Below are 23,111 nucleotides of genomic sequence, written 5' to 3' on the forward strand. Positions count from 1 at the left end.
CATTATCCATTTTCTTCCCTCCAGCTCCCTTTTGGAAGGCAGGTACCAAACAGCAAATTACTACCCAGAAAAGTAATACCCTAGGGAACATCTATGGACATGAGATCAAGCTCTCTTAACCTTTGCTTGGCCTGATTAGAAATATATCAGGAAGTCTGTATCTTCAACGATGGAGAAGGCTGGTTTAGCTTCATAATAATAATAAAGGCTGCAGTGCAGCATGCTGGATCAGATGCGATGCCTACACTCCCTCTTTCCCAGCATGGCGAGATAGACGGCAAGAACAGCTGAGTACCAGCCTTAATGAGGCATTTGGAAAACTGACTGCTGAACATATACACTGGGAGAAAGGAAATTCATTCCCAGGCCTGTAAATGGCTTGATAATGATATACATATTTTTTGCTGTGATCTTTTCTGGCTCCTGGGTTTTTCTGATTACAGCTTCTCTAAAGCAACACGGTTAAAGTTCCTCACGCCTCCACCTTGCTTTTACTTAACACATGGTTGAAGAAAACGGCAGTAGCCCAAAAGCAATTAGGTGGATGGAAGAAAACTAGAGAAAGTGTGTGTGTTTCAGAAGCAAACGTGCATCTGGTGGCACGCCGCATTCAGCTAATATTTAAAGGCTGAGGTATGATGCTCTCCCTCTTTCCAGCAGGCAATACATCCCGGCATCCAGCAGATGGGACTAGTGGAGAAGTATTTCCAGGCTGACCCTGCACGGAGCTGCTCTCAGGATGAGAGTAGATGAAGCAGGAGTTTGACACCCCACCTGAGAGGGGAGACGTGGGCAGGGAGCGGCTGATGGCCATCAGCGGGGACTCGGGCGTCCTGCCTGCTTGGTAATTCTTTGTACCGATTTTTACCAGCCTTAATGGATGACTAGCTATAGTGATTTCTTAGCACATTAGTGAGCTCTAACCTGTAAAAAATTGCATTACATAGATGACCAAAATGGCTTGATAAAACCAGCTGGGTTTTTTCCCTCCCCCCTTGAAATCAAATAGTCCTCTCTTCAAAAATCAGTGTTCTGCCTGTCGACGCACAACAGGAGAACTGCATGCAAAATAGGAAGTTAGCTGTACTAGAAGATAAACTTTTCTCTCTCCCTCCCCCTTTTCTTTTAAAACATGGACTTGGGACTTTGCAAGCTTTGCAGCAAGCAATTAATAAATATGGAAAAACACATCCTTTGCATCACCAGGACATGTTTCAAAGGGATAAAGTCACCTAGCTCAGGAGCTGCAGAAAGGAACAGTACGTTCAAGACAATCCTGTCTTGAACGCAACAGTGCAGTGACACTTGGAAAATCTTTACCATTAGGTCAGATCCAAAGAGAATATTGCATCACTGCGAAACAAGCGGTGCCAGAGCATTAAGGATTTCATTATGGCCAAGTGCAACATGTTTTGCTTTGCACAGAAGGACTTTACATTCAGAAAAAGCAGGTCAGGCATAAATGGTAACTACCAATATATCACTGAAAATCATTTCAGCGGTTACCTCACTGCATTCACAACATAAAACTACATTTCTAGACAATACTTTTTCTACATCCATTATAACAAGTATGGCTATAACCATGAGTTATTTGGCTAAAACCAGGTATTTCAAGGATTCATTCATGTTTATTGCCAATGGACTACACCTCTTGTTGAAGTCACTTACTCAGAGCAAACTTAGAACTACAAAAGAAAGTTTAAATGATCTTCTGGTTTCAGATTATCAGATAAAGCACATATTCAGCAGTACATTTTGTCAACCCTAGGTCTATAATTTCACTGGAGATTCACTGTTTAAAACTGGTATAATAGAACAATAATTACAGCACTGTAATATTGGATTCTCAACATGTTTTCCATCTAGCAGTTCATTTTGTTCCATTAGAAAGAAAAATGTAAAAGACTTTAAGCAGAAGCTTCACCTCTTGTACTTTGACCCAGTCCAACAGACTGACTGGATCGTGACATGAAAATTAATCTCAATCAGCATATTGAAAGTATGTGTTGTGCCTGCCAAATGACTTCAATAGAATTAGAGAAAAGGAAATGTTAAAAAATTAGGAATGGACAAGTGATCCTCCAGTAGATGACTTGCAGAAGGAAGGGTTAAGCTCTGCTTGGCCTGGAGAATCTCTTCATCTCAGGAGAAAGGGAGGAAGCGGAGTATGAATACACCGATAAGAAAGGAAACTATAGGGTGGAGAAGTGACTAATCCCGAAGCATCTGACAAACATTTTTTTCAGTTTTTTAAAAACCCTTCTAATGAGCCTCTCACTGAATGTCTTCTACTGATGAAGAGTCTTTCTGTAATTATTGCTCTCCATTGAAGTTGGGTGCAGAGCAAATGGAAAGGCTTTAAGTAGCACATGCTCAAGGCAAAGAGCTGGAAATATATTTTACAAGAGTAGCAAGCCAATTTTTCATCATATTTTTATTCACCCCCGTCTCTCCTTTTCTTCAGGCAGAAAAGCCAGACCCAGTGCATTTCCCTTGAGTCTTCCCCGTGACATTATTAATAATAAAAACGTCTTTTCCACTGGATGGCTTCTACAGTATCTGCCATCCTTCTCTTTCCACTACTGCAGCAATTGGCGATTGCATTTCCTTTAGGTGAAAGCTGTCCTCACAATATCTGCTTTTCTATTATACTAGTAATATAACAGCAATCTGTCACTCACTCCAAAGGAGATAGAAAAAGTGGCGAACGGCATGTCATGTCATTTTAGGCCACCAAATGTAAATGATTTTGAACCACATCAAAAGACAAATGGGAACATCTGTTCCTGTTCCCCAGCATGGCAGTCAGTTGAAAAAAACAGGAGTTTGAGAATTACAGTACCACCGTACAAACAAAATAAGCACATCACACACTAAAATACCTACTTCTGGCCATATATTTTGCTTTCCCTTGCCAAGCTGACTACTGCCTGATAGGCAGCTTGCTCTCTCCTCTTGGCCTTTTTCTTTGAGATCAGCAAGAAAATTCTCCCCCAGTTGATATATACCCTCATTTATATTTGGTAGAAAACAGGCAAAACAGTGATCAATCTGCACACTCAGCAAGCTGGCAGAGCAAGCGGCACTTCTAACTAAACTAGAAAACCGGATACTCTGTGAATGCCTGCCCACTTTATGTTAAGGAGAGGTATTTAGCATGCACAGTGATATGCCAGCTGCAGTAGCAGCCCCCAAATGAAGCAGATGATATGATAAATAACAAGCCGGCAGTCAGGTGGGAGAGGGCTGGGACAAGATCCCTATGAAAGTCCAGAGGACAGACTCTCAGCAGCAGCAGCACCAGAGCAGGTTTTAGTATTGTTCCCATTTTCTCTGCGAGAGTCTGGAGGCACATGGCTTTTCAGATCTTTCACTGTTCTTGCGACAAACATAGCTAGTCAAAAATATTAATAGCCTGCTGGCCTCTTGGCTCTTCCCATTTCAGAGCTGAATAAGTGCCAGGTTTGCTCATACACCTACTCCTCTTCAGCAGTACCTTTCTTCACAAGCAGTCAGCGACATACTTAGAGCTGAGGCTAAAGTCAGTGTCTCAAAAACTGGTGCAAAAAGACCTCTCAAAAACTGGTGCAAAAAAGACATTTTCCAGGAGAAAACAGAATCGCAGATAACATTTTTAGTTAAAGGAAGAAATTCTACTTAAACAGTACAAACCAGTCTACCCTCTCCAACTTCTACACTCCAACATAGATATTATTAATAATAAAATTGTTTTCGCTACTGAGAAAGCTGTACTTATATCATTCATAGTGTGTCAACTATGGATGTAGTCAGAGTAAGGTTCCTTCAAACAACCTCTTCCTTCCTGAAGTAGAAATAAAAGAGAAGGAGGGCCAATGCCTCAGGCTCACATCTTGTTTGCCAGTCCCACATATCTGTGGACGTACCACATCCCCAAGCACCAGGTTTGACCCTGTTACATCCCCGCATGGCTCTTGCCATGCAAGTGTGGGTGCATCCTCTGGTTCTCCAGGTGGCCAGTGACCATGCATCTCTCCTGCGGTCTGGCCTTCAAGCTGGGCCACACTTCTATGACAAATGCAAATACGAACCAAGATCTAGCAGATAAAGGATGCCAGTTTTGACTTATCTTTTCTACAGCACAAAAATATTGCCACGGTAATCATACTAATGATATGAAGGTCCTTCTAGGATAAGAGGGAAACTAATTAATGAGAAAATTAAAAATATGGGCCTTGATCTTACAGCTGTTACATTCTGCACACATGAGTAGATAAGCTGACTTCAGTGAAACTCCTAAAATGTGAGAAGAAAGCACATGTGTATCCATATATACACTCAAGATCACACAGCCTGCAACCATTTTCAGACTATTCCAGTGGCAAAATGATGTCAGACATAAAACAAGAAGCACATACACACAAAGGCCATTATTGTAGAACTACAAATGCATTAAAATGAATCATTAGGGTGGTGGCCTGAGGTTACTGAACATTTTCAGTTTGCATTTTAATTTCTTTTAATTAAATTATGATTTAGGTCAGTTTTAATCACTACTTGTATATAACCCCTTTGGGGTAAATTTTAAGAAGGGTTAGTAAAGAGTTATCTGCAGTAATTGTTTAATGGAGTTGTGAGACTTCTTCCCTCTGTGCTGCTTCAACAATTTCCCTCACTGCAGACACAGACCTGAATGCGCTGATGTCAATGCACCCAGCCTAGCGAAGTAGTCAGCATAATAAATAACAGGTTTTTATTTTTATGCAGCATTTTGTCAAGAATTGTCGAGGAGTGTGGGAAGAGAATGAGAAAACTGTAGCTCGTGGGGATTATCTCACAGGTTAAAAATAACATTATTGTATTCCACCTATTTAACATCCTGAGAAATATAGGAGCCTAATCTAAATCCCACTGAAGTCACTAGGCATGTTGCCCTTGCCTCACTCCTCCACGGATCTCAAGGCAAGTAAATCGGTTTCATTATACCTTTTGCTGGCTAGGTAAGAACCAGGGGACAACAGTTACAGCATCAAATTAGGTGCTTGGAAGACATGGGCACTCAGATTTGTCCCAACCCACTTCATACATAACATTCCTGGGAACGTGGTGCTAGGCTGGTTTTTCACTGGGTATAATTCTTCTGTCTGACATACAGCGTGACTCAGATTTTGCAGTACAGGTGCCTGGCAAGAGATATTTAAAGTCTCATTGCCAAAGATGCTGATCATCACTGTTTCTGACAATCTGCAACTCTGTTCAAAACAAATGAAAGCAGACATCTCCTGGAAGCTTGAGCTGTTCAGCATAAGCAGAATATGGACATCATACCCTAGACATCATACGCAGCCTGTACAGAGGACAAAGATACAACTGGCATTTTGATGCAAAAAATACACACACTGTGCTGCACAAGTATTACCACTGTTATCATAGTATACAAAAGTGGACAGAAATCACTCATGTGAGTTGATGCATGTTGAAGAGCAGGCTGAGGCAGAACTCAGAGCAGAATGGAGGAGCCCTGACTCCTAGTCCTACAGGCAGTCCTACCTAAGAGACAGAGAAAGAAATGGCCCCCATACGCCAAGGTGCACAATACAATCACAAGTTTTATCGTTACCATGTCAATTTACTATTCGTTCATACTTTCCTGGTGTGCCTAAGAGACTATGTAACTACACACCATTAAGGATTGCACAGCTTCTTTTCCAAGCCACAGTCAAAATAAAACAGGAGACCTATTTCAATTTTTTGCATAGAGGTCACAAAATCATGTGGTGTGGCAATGTAACAAAGTGAAGAAATGGATGGGGAAGCCACACAGGAGATCACACTTATTAAAACCAGCATAAAACGTGAACCAAAACATGCACTATTTTGCATCAATATTTCAGAATTAAGGGACTAGCCCTGTGCACTGGACCTGAACAATCAGGATGGTTTACTGTTATTCACATCATGGTTAGTAGTGAGAAATGCATTCCTTGACAGATGAGTCCCCTGCAGGTACGCTGTTTTGCACTGTGTGTAATTCTCCTCTGACAACACTGCATTAGTCACTTTAGTAACTTAGTATTTTGCACCTTACCTCATCTCAGGAGAAAGAAAATCTACTCTGAAGCATCTAGTGTGAAAACAGGAATTGCAACTGTTTGCCTGGTATGGTTTACACACACATAATTTGGCTGCTAAAAGAAACCCAAATGGGTAAATAGTCAACATAACAGGACTGCACATCACCTGTGGAGGCCAAAATGAGCTGCATTTTCCAACTTGTCTTGTGTAGCCACTGCACAGAAATTGAATGAAACAGTAGAAATCACTTCAGCAATGAAAAGCATCTTCTAAGAAGGGTTTGCTCAGAGAGCAAATACAAATAAAAATACAGATAACGTCCTGTTTTTCCCCTGGCTAAGTGGAAGGTGATCACCTGGTATTCTGAGAGCTGTAATCAGTCAAGACAGATGGTGGACTTCAAAACAGAAGTGAAAAAAGAAGCTATCAACCAAAGTGGATAGGGGTTAATAGCATCACTTTAAATATAACCAATCTGCATTAAGGTGAAACATTTCACAGACATGTTTGATATACATGCTTCCCAGGGAATTTCTTCTGTAGTACTTTATCTTAATTTAAAATTTTATTTAAGGATTTGGTTTGGTGGCAAAAAGAATACAGCAACTTCTTAGCTATCTTAATAAGAAGCAGCACTTTTAAGGCTGAATAAGAGGGTGTGTGTTTTTGAAGTATAATTATGTGTCTAGATGTTCATTTTTAGCAGATTATGAGTGAAGCAGAAACTTACTGAAGAATATTACTGCCCTGTGGGATGCAAAGAAGAAATGTAGATACAATTTCTCAAATGATAAAAGAATTGCTTGCTATAAACCGAGGAACATTTAAAAAATAATCATAAGTCGAATGTAGTTAATATTAATCCATACCGTAAAGAGAGAGACAATCAAGCCTGCATAGTATTAGCAAGCCCTTAGAAAAGACGCTTCGAATATCATTGTGTAATGGTAACATAGCAGCTGTTGCATGCACCCCCCCAGCCCCAGGGAAGATTAAGCCCACCTCAGAGGAAAGCAGCACAAACCAAGCTCTGTTGACTTCTGTGGCTGCATACACTATATTCCTCTCTGTGAAGCTAGGGAGAGAGCAGAAAAGCTGCAGAATTTGTGGTATATAAAGGAGAACCAGGAAGGGGATGCCTTACATTAATCTCACAATTAAAGGACTAAACCATAAAATGAGTTTTATTTTCTAGTCCCAAGACTATGCACTTTTTGTCATTGGACAAAAACTTTTTGGGAGAAGGGATGAGGAGCCAGGGTGTCTTCTCTCTTGGTGAGCATCCTACCTAATCGCCGTAACATGCTGAACCAAGGAGTTGTCGAGATAAGTTGTGACTTCATTTTGTCTCATTTCTACTGTCTACTCCAATCACTAGACTGACATCTCTCATGGACAGAGCATCCACTGAGCGAGGCAGGAGCCTGCTGGTGAGCCTCGGACTCCTGACACTGCCGAGCAACATTTCAGACATTTGACATTGCCCTTGAAAGCCAAGGGGTCGATAGTGTGATGACCCCATCAGGCAAAGGAACCAACTCTACCCACTACCTTAAGGCTGATTTGTGTTCATTTTGACCTTCCTGGCCTGGCTTATCCATCAAACTGTTCTCTTCCCCACCAAGTGAACAGGAAGCAGACAAAGTTCATCCAGGACGAGCAATTCCAACAGACCAGCTCCTCGCACATACACTGAACCTCAGCTAAGGTGATCGCATGAGACCAACAACCTATCAATCTATCAGGAAGAATCTGGTCATTCATTTTGGGAGAAGCTTATGAGAAAAGCTGGAGCGAGACAACTTGCAGAGCTCCAGTTCTGTCCCTCGAGGGAGGGCAAGGAAGATCCTGACCTCAGGAGGCACAGAAATGGCTTTTGCTGCATGGATTGATTATCTTTCTCCTGGAGGAGGAGAAAGATCAGGCATTTGTGCTGCTGTTATTAGATGTATTAGTCGTCTTTGATACAATATTGATCACCTGCAGACCATGGTGGGAACGGATGGGGCAGCTCTTGGGGAGGCTCCGTATTGTATCTGAGAAATCCTGTAAGGAAGGAAAGGGCAAACAGTTTTCCTTTTCCCAGTATCAAGAAAATCTGTTGCACACACTTCGCCATTCAGTATATACAGGAGGACATTTGGGCAGGTAGCTGAGAGAAATAGGGAACATTTTAAATTCCTGTTTTATTAGACTTTTGTAAAAATTGTTTGCTTTTGCTTGGTGACAATCAGTAGGATGAGAACAGGTGACCTGCGGCATTTGTGCTAACTCGTTGCTGCTATGCTGTGACAAGTACTGCCATTTTGTCTATGTAATTACTTTACGATTGTTAGGAAGCTATTGAAGTAAGACGTGCTAAGTTTTGTTTAGTGCTGAACATATTTTTCTCACCTGAGACTTTACAAACACTCAATCACTGAGTACACCTGACTGAGGGGAAAGGCAAAATTATCACTGGCTGATTTTACTCTCCCAGGACCTGGGGGGGGGGGGGGTGGGTAGAAAAACAAAAAAAAGAAAATTATACTGCATGTTTGCACATGTCAAACCTGAAATACTGCAGGGAACCTGGGAGTAAAGAGTGTTTCTCCACGTATCCAGTCTATCCATTTCCCCAGACAATAACCTGCACTACAACGAAAAACTACTGAATACAACCATTGACAGGAGAATCTGCTATGCAGTTCACACTTGCTTTTCTCTATCAGTGGTCTGAAGGCAGAGAACAATATATCTAATAGCATAATAACAGACACCATTAATACTTTAGAGGTTCAGTATAAAATTGCTTTCATTAGCATGTCAAGTGTTTATTTTAGCTTACTGCAAAACAAGCTCCTTACATACAGCCACTTATTTGACTTTCCTTGATTGCAGAGAGGGTAATAATGAAGGAGCCTACTTTCCCTGATCTTCTGTGGAGGTTTTTACATGCACTGAAAAGATATTGCTCCATTACCTCTAGCCAATGAACCAGCTTAGTGTGCTGGAGAAAAATATTACAGCAGAAATATTACTGAACTCAGTGGAATAGTTTTTACAGACTGCCACAAGGGCATGCATGCGGCTGTTAAAATTGCAAGTTGTATTCCCATCTTCTGTCTAAAAGGAGACTGACAACTAAGCAGAGGAAAAAATATCTGGTTCTTCCTGTGCCTCAGTGTATATTTGTTAAATATTTTATATCTGGTCATGTTACCAAGGGTAAAATAATATCTTATGTTAAATGTAAGTATCTTTGGACTTGCTTTTATTGCTAAAAGCTATGGGTTGGGGGTTTTTTTTGTTTGCTTTTTTTTTTTTTTTAAAGCTGAGGTACCTAAAGCACGTGAACTATGCCAGAGTTAAAATACGCTAAACACAAAGCACTTCAGTTTTACCATGAGGAAAATTCAACAAAGTCGACCTCAGGCAGAGTTTGGCTTTATTGTGTTTTATTTGAGACTGTTTATATGCATTAGCTACCCAGAAGTTCTTTAAAAAAAGAAAAATAAAAAAAAAAAAAGAAAAAGGCAGCTTTTTGGAAGTGAAGACAAACTCCTACCTAAATAAAATTACTCAGACTGTGTAGTTCGGGTTCACGTCACATATTCACAGCTTTCATAATCTTCAAGGCTCCCCATTAAAAGTACTTTTAATTAGTCAAAACCAACAGCTAATAATTAGAACAGTAGAAACTAAATCCTATTCTCAGACAAATGTGTGCAAATCCCATTTACTTAAATGGAAATGGCTCACAGGTGTGTTACATTAGACTCTACCCACTCGGCAACTTCATAGGAATTTAGTGTCTGGAGCCTAACTGCTTGACTCCTCTTCAAAACAGAGGCACAGGTAATGCCACAGAAATCTGATCCAGGTTTCTTCCCCAGCCCCCCTCAGCAAACACTTTAATAACCTCCCCCCACCCACCCCATCACAACAACCCTCAAGTCTAAATTTAGACTTTCAATCCTCAACATTACAGGCCTGATTCCTGCCTACGGAGAAGACGACTCCATCACTGCCTAGATTAAATTCTGCAGCAGTGATTATGTGTTACAGGCCTCATTTCTGCATCAGCAAAAGCTACTGTACAGCATCAAATTCAAGGAGTTCAGGCATTTTACAGCTCGAGGGTAATGCAATCATTCTATTGCCATACTATTTACTTCACCCTTCCAATGCATTTGTTTGTGCTCCACAAAGTGAACTGTAGGTCACCAGGAAACACTGACAGGCATAGTAAACTAGGAAACTGTATCTAGTAAGCCACAGAAATAGTGGAACAACATCAGTTATTTTTCCAATGGAAGGAAAACCTTACAGTTTTGCAACACTTTTTTTTCCCCTCTTTTTTTTTAAAAGACACTCATACAATGAAAGATTTTAGCCACACTCTATATAAAAATATATCATAAAAACTATTATTGTTTCACCTATTTAGGAATATGGAAAATGACACCACAGTCCCACATGCCGTTTAACCTGCATACAAATTGACATGTGGTTTGTCATCACTGAATTCTCTAATTCAAACATAAACCTGGTATTTTAATTTCAGCTGGGTTTAGTGCAGCGTGAAAGGAAAGATGACCAGTCAGGATGAGATTTCTTGGGTCCCCCCACACCTTCCAAGCGATGACAGCTGTTGCTTTAAGTACTTGCCATTAACAACCAGTCACAATGTTAGTAACAGGATGTTACTAGCAGTTACTTGAAGTGATAGATGTTAACATTTTTCTGCCCTTTATGACTCACACTATACCCCAGTCAGAATATTTTAGGAGCTGAATGCACAGCGCTAGGTGAAAATGGTGAAGATCGTGGAGCCACTGGTTGAGGTGCAGAATAAGATGTGTCATTTGAGGAACATTAGGTCAAAGAGAATCGATGATAAGGAACTGTCATGGATTAAAGATTAAGGTTCATCCTTTTAACTATTTCATGTAAGGGGAATTCTCCAGCATTGGGGCACTTTGCTCTTCCACACACAGGAGAGCAATGCGAAACTCTGCACTCTGAAAGTAAGTCTTTGATGTTAACATTTTTTAACAACTCTCCCAATGAGATACAGATTAAGAAAAGATACTTTGATCCAATTTTAGAACAACATAGACCACATTTACCTCTGTACACATGGACGAGGTGTCCTGTGAAGACTCAAGTGCAGGAAAGCACTCTTACAGGAACAACACTATAGGCATAAAGTTAAGCACCTGTGACTTCTGACCATGGATAGATGTAATACACTGCATAACGTCTAGAGCCATAAACACCATAACTGGAGTGGAAAGAGATACAGCAAAAATTTCTTGTAGAAAAGGAAAGCAAGAATTTTACTGCTCCATGTTTTGCAGCAGGTAGCTGACTTACCTGGACAACTTAATTAACCAGACTATGACCCAAGCCCTGCACAACATGCCTTACGTTTTGTGATATTAATTACATGAAGTCAGAACAGGTTAGAAATAAAACAGCCAACAATTTCTCATTATGTATCAGCAATAATCAGTAGTACACCACATAAAAATAGCATTTGTAATTCTGAATCTACCTTGAGATGAAATACACTTCAGAAGAATTACAATCTTATGATCTAGGCCAAAAGGAACTTTTCAAGTGTGTGTAAACAACATTCTTAAATGAGAGTTTTCCAGTTCTTTCCCAAGAATTCAGAGTAAACCTTTCCCCCCAAAATGCAAAATTGATTAATAGCTCTGAAAAGCTATCAGACCACCTACCTTCAGCATCATCTTGCAGGGCCTCAGGCTGCTCTGCTTTGCTCTTTGTGGGACATGGAGGCTGGCCTTTTTGTTCCAATCCTTCTTTAAACATTAAAAAAAGAAGACATATTATTTTGAAATTATTTTATTGTATCAAATATTACTATGCATGATACCACAACTGTGAATACATTTTATCTCAGCACTCCATTCAGTACCTGATGCCTATCTTTCTATTATTTAAATTAATTACTGCATCATCTGTTATAAAAGTCATTATAGGTATCTTTCAGCTTGGACTGGACTTTCCCTAACTTTTACATGACAGCAGTGAAGACAGCTCATACTAAAACAACGTACATCAGAAGCTTTTAATCTCTTCAGAAATAAAAAATTTAATAATGCTTTAATTTGTAGTTTTTAACATAATATATATTATACTGCATTATGGAACTGTGGAGAAATAATCTGAATGAAATGATTTTTCCCTCTCAGCTCAATTCTCCATTCAATGTTGTAACACAGTAACAAATGAATATTGACTGAAATTAGTAATGAAATGAAAGGTAGGGAAGCAAGTCTGATAGCAAAGTAAAGTTAAGAAAATGAAAGCTTTACGAGATAGAAATGTTCTGGTTGAAAAAATCCATTCCAACCTTTTAGCTAGAGAGCAACAGGATGATGGAGGAAAAGGAAAACCTCCAAAGTAAAAACAGTAACTGAGGCCTGTTAAGTTTAAGATCTCCCTTATTTGTTGGGACTGAAGTTCACAGTGTTTAATACCAGTTAGTTAAACTTTTAAAATTATGTACTTTTGCTACAACATTTTAAAAATATCCTGTCACCTTAACCTAAAGGATGAAATTACTGTTTGCTATGATAGCACAAAACTGGTAGCACAGAAAGCCTGTTAGCACAAAACGGAGGCCAAGCTGGGAACTAATCATAAAAGGTATTTGTAAATTAAGACATTTAATGCAAGCAGGTTCACTAATTAAAACATTCTTCAAACACTGTTGCTTAACCACAAAAGCAGAGAGTGGCAGACGATTAAAACTCAATTCATTGCACCTATTGAATCTATTCAACCACAACGGGAAAATGACTTTCTGTCATTTGAATTTCTGTCAAACCTCCTGATTACCTGTGGCCAACTGAGGGCTTGGGTGAAGGAGAAGCCTAAAGAAAACATACTTTTGTGCATGCTGGAAAGAAACCTTGGCCACTTGTAACCAGGACATTTAGGAAGACATATGACCTTGCTTGATTTACCCCTATTGCTGTGCTGTGAGAAAATAAGAATCATAGTATTACCTCAAACAGATTAGCTAATTAGCAACTGGGAAAAAAACTATCTACATGTGTATTATGAATTGCTTAAGTGTTCTGAAAATTCCCGTCTCTTCTGCTGTCATACACACCCCACACAATCATCTATTCTGTATGTCAGTGGATTTTTAAACAGCTCTCAGTGATCAGATGCCCAGTTCTCATAAAGAACTCAGCTCTGCTAAGAGCTGTAGATACTAGCCTTTTATACATAGTTGTGGAAGGGTAGAAGATATCTAGCAACCAAATGCTGAAAGTTTCCAAACAGGAAGGTGTGAAAGAAGTAAGCGAGGATGTGGAAAGGGAACTTGCACAGTCAAGGGGAATACTGTGTTTGTTCAAGAGAAAAAAAAAAGGAGTCAATCATTGGCTTTGCACGGAGCCCAGGAAACTCAGAAACGTTCTCTACCTGCCCTCCTGGGAAACTGGTTATTCTACTGTACTTAATGTCCAAAAAATAGAAGAGCCATGGATTGGGAAGCTGGCAGGGATTTATGTGAAGCAACAGCTTAAAATGTCAACAAAAATTCCAAAATGGAGATCTGTGAGTGATTAAATTCCATCTCACTTTCTTAATTTTAAGTAATGAGCATTACCCAAAAAAGCCAAACTGAATATTGTTCTTAAAAATTTCTTCTAGAATGGAATTTCTGCTTCATTATAGAATTCCACACAGTTCAGACCATGAAGGGCCCTTAGATATCAGTAAATAAAGCTAGTTACTGCAAAGCAGAACATACTTTCAGGTTTGGCTTAGTATCAGGAGGTAGACCTTTCCCAACAGTACTTAACATAAGACATGTCGCGTATCACGTTCATCTGAATTTGAAATTAAAATACAATATTTTGAGGAAAACAAATTAGTTTTCAAGTGCTAAGATTAATTTATTTCTGGAGTGGTGAGAATGTAGGAGTAACCACAAGAAATACTGTGGGGAAAAATAAAGGCAAAACCTGCCAAATAAAGACACACTTTATCATCCTTTTAAAGGGGTTACTCAGGAGCAATGGTGATAGAGTTCAACAAGAACTTCAATACAAAAGAGAGATCCTGAAAATAACCAGGCTCTTAAGGATTGATTCCTGCCAACATTCTCCCATTCTTTTAAAAAATAACTTGAATATTTTTAGTGGACCATATCAACGTATGGCTGCTTTGGTTCTAATGCCACTCTGAACTACCTGCTACATTCCCTTTTTTGGTTGACAATGATTCACATCAGGGGACTGAATCAATAGGAGTGTTTCAATCAACACTCACCCCTCTAGTGATGAATTTTACCATCTAACCAATCTGTGAGGCTTCCTCCAGTCCCACAAGTCAAACGTCAATCAAGTTTAAGTGCAAATGTCCAGCCAGGTCTTTCAGGAGTATCTGAATACATTAGATAATATAACCAACACCTTAATTGACAGCACAAAGATGGAGAGGGAGGAGGCTTACATTCAGAGAAGTCAGGACTGTTACTATCTCAAAATAAATGATCTTTTTGCACTCCATAGAGAACCTTAAAATGCTCACAAAAGGATGTAGAGGCACTGTCCCAGGAGAACAAGATTTCAATCACAATTTCACTGCTTTTTAGCAGATTTCTCTCATTCCAGAGACAGAAAGGGATTTGTACAGGCTTCAAAATAATGTCTTTTTATTATGGTCAAAATACAACTCTTAACCCTTTCTGCTATCCAACAGTACATATGTCTTTCAGAACAGTTAGCCAAATATTACAGAAGTTTTGCCTGCAAATTTCGGTTTAAAAACAGCACACCTAGACTGGTGTCTGAACTGATCGTATTAAAAGCTTTTCTAAACTTGATCATCTGTGCAAAAACGTTTCTGAGGTCTAACACCAGGAGAAAGAATTCTTCTTTATAGGCTAATTCAGAGGGTCAACGAGCCACTTAAATCTCACAGTCTGTCTCCAAGTAAGGTATTCCCCAAATCCCTCACAACTTCCAAATCTCCCTGGTTACAAGTAATTGCTATTTTCACCTCAGAAAAAAAGAGAAAGTCTCCATCCAAAAAAAGTATCAGAGCGCGCACACAGTGGAACATACAAAGAAATTCTGTACTTATACAGCATTGATTATAATAGGGCTTCCCTTGTTACTGTGAACGAGATCCTTTGTCCTGCCATTCTGGGATGGCTGTAGCTTCTGAAGTAATGAATAGGTGGTTAATTAGGATGCTGAGGACAGAAACAGGATAACCAGCAGGGCATTTATTACAAACAACTATTAGATGGGAAATAAGAGACAGTAGTGTGGCAAGTTTCATACACGTGAGGTCAAAAGGTTTTGGTACCTGATGGAGAGTGAAGCTGAACAGGTTGATGCAGAATACAGATTCAGAACTGAAACTCTTTTCTGTGTGGGGGGTTTGGTTTGGGTTTTTTAATGGTAAGAGAATTAACTTATGTCAGTGCCTAATAATGCGGTACTATTGTGTAGGAATCTGGACCATGCTTCTCATAATAGCACATGCTTCTGTAATTTCCACATGCAATCATTGCAATTGCACACACAGTTATGGCCGTATTAGGGCTTATTTTGCATGCTTCTGTGCATGGATATGTGAATCTATGGATATAAAAGCAAAGTCCTTCAGAAGTTAAAGTTTAGAATAATCTTCCCTTAATGGAGCTTAAAACATTAAGCATCATGACTCTGCAGTGTTAAATCACTGACGTTAAAATAAAGGTAGACAAGACTATTACATCATCTGGTCCTTGTCTTTGCTTATGTAGGAAATCATTCATAAAGGAAAGCTGAGATATAGAACTGCACAGGTCCGTACCTGCTATTACTATATCTGCCCTTTTGACTCAAGCCATTCCAACAGCAAACTGAATGACATATGATAACATCAAAGCACTTTGAATTAAATGGTGCCGTTAAGTCAGCAGCTGCTACAAGATACAGCATCCAAAATAACAAACTGAGGGGTTAAAAACCCGTGAGTTAACACCATTAAAAGGCTGGTCTTGAGTGTGTATATTTAATAAGACTAGGTTATTTTCATTTTTAGATGTTTTTCTTATTCTAGTACATTCAATATACACAGTGTCGTTATGTGATTAACTCGCTAAAATGATCATTCATGCTTGTTGATTTTATAGTATTAATGTAGAAATTAATGGATATTATCTGGCAGATGTAATTAAGATATTCCCTTATTTATTTTGAAGAGAAATCATAGAAAGAAAGGCCTTTCTGAGTGTAATGAGATATTTGCACTTCAGGGTGGTAGAAACACAAGACAGATTACTTTCATAATGTATCCATCACTCAATAATACATACATTTGGTCATCTGTTATTCCTTACTCCCAGCTAATTCTCTAGCTGTTCCCAAGGCCTAGTCTGGTGTGCACTGAAGTCAATGGACATATTCCCACTGACTTCAGCTGACACCAGACCAGGATCAGGTTTTTTTTTCCTCTAACTCTTGCCACCAGGTTTAAATTAGGACCGTTTCTGTAACCTCCACCTCATTCTACTACATTCTTCAAACAAAAACTGGTACAGATACAATGAGTCTACATCTCATTTGTGTCCCTGTACTTCGTGTTTTCTCTTTGTTTGATATTGGCCCTCAGAAACACCTAGCAATACAAAGTTGGAGGCACAGGAATTTAGGTGAAATTCAGAATATTTGAATCTCTGCCAAAGGTCCTACACATGTGTGTAGTCTGCAACATGTGGTCTCCAGGAATCCAACTTTTTTTTTTTTCTCTTCCCCCGCCGAAGCATAGGAATTGGAGAAATAACCCCAAAGCAGATTGGATATGGACAGCTCAAAAAACCAGGGTCATCAATATTGGTGCCAACTGCTGACTCCATCTGCTGGAGTCACGACCCATGAAGTCAAGCGGAACGAAGAATGATTATTTGATTAATATCTTGAAGTGGTGACTAGAAGTTCCTACTCTATTTTTCCCTTAGAACAGTAAAAAGCATATATCCTTCAAACTGATAAAAATCTGAGTATAAAAATGAAAACTCCCCTCAATACAGAAATTATGTATGTATTTATAGTTCCTGCAAATGCATCCTACAATCATTAAAAAGGCCATACACAAATAGGTCAAAAGGGCATAACTTTTGTATATCTGCCCCACTACTGGAGCAGATATACAAGATACTTCTCTTTAGCCATGTAGGTATTGACTGCTGACAACCAATCACTGACTCCCAGAATATCTCCAAGTGATAAAGAAATAACCAAGTACGTGCTGTTGAAGCTCATAGCACCCTACAGGCAAACCTGTGAGGGAAGCTATGATCTCATCTATGTCGTATGCACAAAGAAACAGACAGGTAGGGAAATACCTTCCTCAAATGACTTAATTCAGTGATAACTTCCAGAGCAGCTATGTAGCTTCACCTAAATTAATGAAACTGTGAAGGATACAAGGCAAGAAAGAAGAGACCAGCTATTAAGTGGAAATGTACTTCCTTTTAATTGTAATTTAAAATGCTTAAAAAACCCCAAACCAATGTAATTTGCATAATGTCCATAAAAGCAACAAGATAAAAAATGCAAAATAATTTGGCTTATAAAAGTATACATGCTATGATAACTGTAAAAAATGAAATTGGATATTTTAGATTAATACTGCAAATTCAACAGTAGGATAATCTTCAGCAAATGTTTGTTGTATAATAACGGTCTTTATTTTTCTACTTTTATGTATGTATGTATGTATGTACAACTATATCAATCACACTAATTGTATTAAAATTTGTAAAAGTTCCTATCCAGTAATCTTGACACCAAAAAGTAATTATAATTATATGTAATAAAATCAACAGGCCAGAACAGCCATAAAAGAATGTGCTAATCCATCAGCGTAACACATATCTATCTGTGTATATCCATGTTTTCACATCTATCCATATACACCATTCTTCGAGTATTTCTAATTTCTAAGCTAATTAACTGGTTGCATAAATCATCACAATCCATTTGTCTTTAGGACAATCTTGCCAATTTAAGCAGCCAAGATACTGCTTCAAAAGCTTTTACCTCTGTTTTCTGGCTGGTATATATCTGCCTTCCTCCATGTGGCTCTCCTTTCTGATCCCGTATCTTTTCGTAAAGAGAAGAACTGGAAGTTTCTGCAGTCACCAGGCTATGATGGGATCAGGGTCACAGAGACCTGGGGGACAGGACACATGCCTGGTGCACTGTCACGGATGGATACTAGCTGGTTAGGAAGGAGAGGCAGAGAGGAAGAGTAGGGGGAGCTACGCTGCACAGAAAAGGAGGTCTCTTACGGAACAGGAGATGTCCACTGAGAACCTCTAGGTGAAGGTCAGCAGGGAAAGTAACACAGGGTGCTGTGGTGGAAGCCTGTTACAAAAAGCCTGATCAAGAAGATTAAGTAGATAAAGATCTCTACAGAAAACTAGCAGAAGTCTTCTGACTGGAAGCTTTTGTCCTCATGGGAGATACCTAATCCTCTGTCCTCTCCTTTTCTTGTTCCTTAGGCCTTTCTTTCCTTTATACCTATCCATCATTTCCATTTCAAGTCTATCCACATCCACAAACCCTGAACATTGACACTTGTTTTAAACAGCAAACTAGGAGGACCACGAAAAAAGTCCTCTGAAATATTGTCCAATCAAGTTCAGTGTATTTAAGAGTTTTGCTACCATTTTCATTGCAAACAAATCATGGCCACGAATCAGAATTGCAAATGACTCAAGAATTGCTGTATTCACACCTTTTTTACAGGCAAAGAGACCGCAGAATTTTAATTATTTCCCATTCATGTTCAAACTAGTTATTAATAAAAAGCAACTGAGTATCACCCAGAGGCTCATAACAGTTGATGACATTAAAAAGGTAGTTTCAGTCATTCTTACCATGTACTGTTTATTATCAGGGATAGTTTACCCTCTGTGATGTTAAAAACCAGAGATGACTGTGGTAACATTGGCAATAAATGACCGGCACTGCTTATCACAACCAAGCCAATTAGTTTCAAGAATTCTTTCAGTTCAGTTGATGCTTTGGAGAAATGATATATTTCAGCATAAAATATTGTTTACTCACCTGTCTCTTCACTCAGCTCAATCCCTTCTTCATTAGCATCATCTGTCAAAAAAATAGAAATAAAATTATTAATAAGAATACCAGGAAACATCTAAAATGTTTCCATGTTTCAAATTGCCCATATCTTAGTTTGCCTCCTCCCGTTTGACATTTTGCAGTGAGATCTGGAGGTGGATGGGAGAAGAAGGTTTTGATACTAGACTGTTACTACCAGATACAGGAAATGCAAGGAATAAAGACAGGGAATAAAATTCTAAATAATTTACAGAATTCTGCAAATTATGACTTTTATAAAATGAAATTGCATTCTCTTTTCTAGCAGAGTTTTTGGTTTACTTGTCAAGTTTCAGTTTGCTTTGTTTCCTGGGAGCAACTGGCTATCTTAAGAAGAGAACTAGTTATCCAGAAATCATACCACATAAAGAAGTTACTATAAATTTGCCAGACAGGACTTTGGTTTAAGACCAAACTTGGGCTAGCCAAGAATTGAACACTTGTAATTATTAACATGATACATGAAGAAAGCAGATTCCTTTTGCAAAAAGTTGCATTTCAGTAACAAAGGAATTTCTTACTGCAAGTTGTTTTGATGAGGAAAAAAAAAATTATTAGCCTTAGTTAACATCTCAGTAATTCAACGTTCCAGAGCCTTAATCATCTAATGGAGAGCTCATTGACCACAGAAGTTTATGTCAGCTGTGTTCCTAATTCATATAGACCACATTTATACCCTTTTAAATGGATTTGGGCATGTGCAAATTCTGTAGCAAGCCTACAATTTCTGTCTAAAGCTTAACATCTTTCAAACTTGTGCATATTATGACCACCATTTGAACCCAAGGGAGTTTTGCAATATTACGATCAATGGTAATGGAAACTAACAGCAGTATTTAGGTCCTAATTTACAGGGTCAGATCTTTACACTATAAATTCCACCGAGATCCAAATGCTGTGACACACACCATGAGGATTAAGCTCTGCTTTCATCAAGATTTGGAGCCTGAAACTTTACTTTAAGTAGCATGAGGACAGAACAATTGGTTAATAAGAGAGGCCTCCACTGGGAACTATGTTTGCCATAAGCATTAAAATCATGAGTGTGAGAATTTTAATGGATCCTTGTGAATCTACAGTAGATGGATCTGTATTCATCCTTCTCCTCCTTCCATCTCATTCACACATGATCTGGAGGGCAGGACTTTCAGAAGCCACTAAACGACAGCAGGTTTCTCTCGAGTGCGCTTTAGTCTAGCCCAAAGGATTAGGACTGAAAAGTCACTGTTCATTTACCTCCTTTCTCCTTATACTGCAAACAATTGTTTTGGAGATCAAAAAGGCACATGGACACCTACTGTACAAATATAAATTTGTATCCAGAAACTTTAAGGAGCTTTGACAAGTAATTTTTGAGATAAGAAAATGAAAGATCTTGTTAAAGCCAATAGAGATTCTGCCATTGACTTGGAGCCAGGATTTTCAACTGAAGTCCTGACATTTTTCAACAAACCACTCAGAAAACATTTGGTTAACACAGAGATTATTAATTATTCAGTTTTCAATAACATGTTCTTTCCATGGAAGTGTTTATAATGAAACCAGCATGATAAAATTTCAAATTAATCTAAGACTTGACACTAGATCAGCAGAATATAATATCTTAACATACACATAATCACCTAGTCTTCTGCGGAAGTTCTTAATTATAGTTCTGTAAGTGACTTGGAATATGAAATTCCCAAAGCAACAGAATAGCTTCTAAGCTAGTGATAATGGACACAGAAAAGAAATCTGATGTTATTAAAAAGTAGTGAAGTCATTATGCAATATAATTATGAAGAGGCAAAGACCACTTTTGTGAACTAATTGTGAATTAAAGGCTATTTTTTTCTGGGAAAAGGAACCTAAGTCTTGCTGAAAGGCAGTAAAGTCCTTACGTCATTTCTGAAAATGGGAGTTGGTCTCCCAACCACTGGGTGACATGCTCTCTAGGTCATTGTGGAGCCTTTGAAAATTCTACCCCAATCTAGATCTGAATCTGAGTTTCCCTTTGGCACACAGCACTCCCCAGCCACTTCATGTGTCTATAATTCTTACTCTCACACTATTAATGCATCTGGTGGAAGTGCTTCCCTGTCAAATATAAATCGGTCTCTTTCACTGACCTTGGTGTGGCTGGCTGAAGTGATAAACACCATGCTTAGTTGACAGAGGTCTATGCCAAAACCAATTATTTGGGATAAAAAACAGTATTGTAGAAATCTATATCCAAAATTCATTTACTTTCCCCGCAGCAGAATGATATTACAGGCAGTTTCTTTGTTACTGGTTCTGAAGAAGTAAAAGCAAGTAAAAATATTTTTTACTGAAGCTCTACATGCCTAATATAAAGCAAAATCAGCGCCAAGATTGCTATAAATCAGACTTGTAATACCTACATTTTGGATTTTTTATGTTCCCTATAGATTTTTTTTACCCCATATAGAGGAAGCCTTCTAGAGCTTTGCTTTGGTTTGAAATATGCACCACAGACAGTCAATCCCAAAGCAAAATAGAGTAAAACCACAGAACCCAAGAGTGAATCTTTGACACCAGTAAACATTTCCTTAAAGATGTACCATCAACATTTCTCGTCCAAACTCCCCCATTTGAAAGAATGGAGGTGAGGTCCTCTGTAACTCTCAACCTTAGTCAAGACCTGTTGAAAAATAATTGACTAGGAAAACATGCTATAGTGTGTGCACGCATGTACCAACTCTTGGTTACCCTTTTGGCTGGAGAAGCCGAACAGTGACCTTTCACATGGCTTCCCCATTAAAGCCCTGGGTTTTGGGAAGCTCTACCGAGATGACCTTGCTGGAAAAGGAATGACAGACCTTGCAGCGTGGAGTGAGAGGAAAACTAACAGAGGCTTCCTCCAAGGGTCAGCCCACACCCAAGAAAACTCACATCAGTATTTAGAAGGCTTAGCATACAAGGAAGCCATATAATCCAAAATGTGTCATATGGTTCAGAGCGCAAAATTTTCCAGCTTATAAGTTGTGCTATAGTATATAAAATTAAGGTATTAGACAGGTGATCTATTGGAGAACAGTATAGTATAAAATAATATACCAGTCAAGTATAAAATAATTTACAGTTGAGAGTCAACTTATGATTGAAACTCACCCTCTAACACTCATGCTATCGGGGGTAACTATATCGCTAAAGATCACAGAGCTTTACATTTGGGAGCAAGTTGCTCAGAGCATACACATTTGTATAAGTCATAGACTCCCTGGTAGGGTCATGTACCAAGTGATGCCTGTTTCTCTTTCATTCCCCTCTCCCTTGTTACCTGTCGAGCTCTGTGAAACAGAGTAATTGCACCATACCTGCTCTTACTGACACCGGAGAAGAGGATGCCTTCTTCTGTTATATACTTCTTCTTTTTTCCTTTGCCTTGCTGGTCAGGTTCTTTCTCTGTCTCACTAGTCATTGCATACAAGCAAACACAAACCAGATGGCTAAAACCATCAATCTGTGTTAAGATTTATGTTAGGAACAGAGAGGTGAAAGGCTCTAAATACCGCTGCTAATCCCCAAAGCCATTAAACAGCCTCCTCCTTGTTGCTCACACTTCTATTTGCATTCTTCCTCATGTTAGCACGCGGAGAGTCAATGCTATACAAACACCTTTTATTTTTAACTGTGCATGCATTGAAGAGCTCTTACACAAGAGCCAACTCCACGCTGCAGGAGGCTGCTGTTTCATCTGCATTCAGGGCCTGCATCCCGGGCTGCCGGCACTCCCCCAACAGCACTGCAGGCTCCTAGCTCCTCCCTGCCTTCCTCTAACCTTTCCTCAGCTGCCTTGTCTCATCCTTCAGAATTTGTTCCTTTTTCAGCACCTTCTGCTGTTTCCTGATTTCCAGATGTTTCCTTATTTCCAGGCAACCCACATGTCTCAGTCTGCTCCTC

The 23,111-nt window shown here is 39.1% G+C and overlaps 1 protein-coding gene across 3 annotated transcripts in view; it reads right to left on the reverse strand.

The window, feature by feature from the left end:
• The window catches only part of MACROD2 (mono-ADP ribosylhydrolase 2), a 905,745-nt gene that overhangs the window by 56,398 nt on the left and 826,236 nt on the right, over window positions 1-23,111 (reverse strand). For 2 of the 3 annotated variants that reach the window (XM_030021603.1, XM_030021602.1), the window contains exons 10-11: window positions 19,155-19,196; window positions 11,784-11,867 (exon numbers count right to left, since the gene is read on the reverse strand). In XM_030021603.1, coding sequence (XP_029877463.1) covers window positions 11,784-11,867; window positions 19,155-19,196 — 126 coding nt within the window. The remainder of the gene's footprint in view (window positions 1-11,783; window positions 11,868-19,154; window positions 19,197-23,111) is intronic. The other variant, XM_030021604.1, reaches the window with a different exon arrangement.

The sequence above is a fragment of the Aquila chrysaetos genome, chromosome 8 (assembly GCF_900496995.4).
Source record: "Aquila chrysaetos chrysaetos chromosome 8, bAquChr1.4, whole genome shotgun sequence".
In the NCBI taxonomy this organism is placed as follows: Eukaryota; Metazoa; Chordata; class Aves; order Accipitriformes; family Accipitridae; genus Aquila; species Aquila chrysaetos.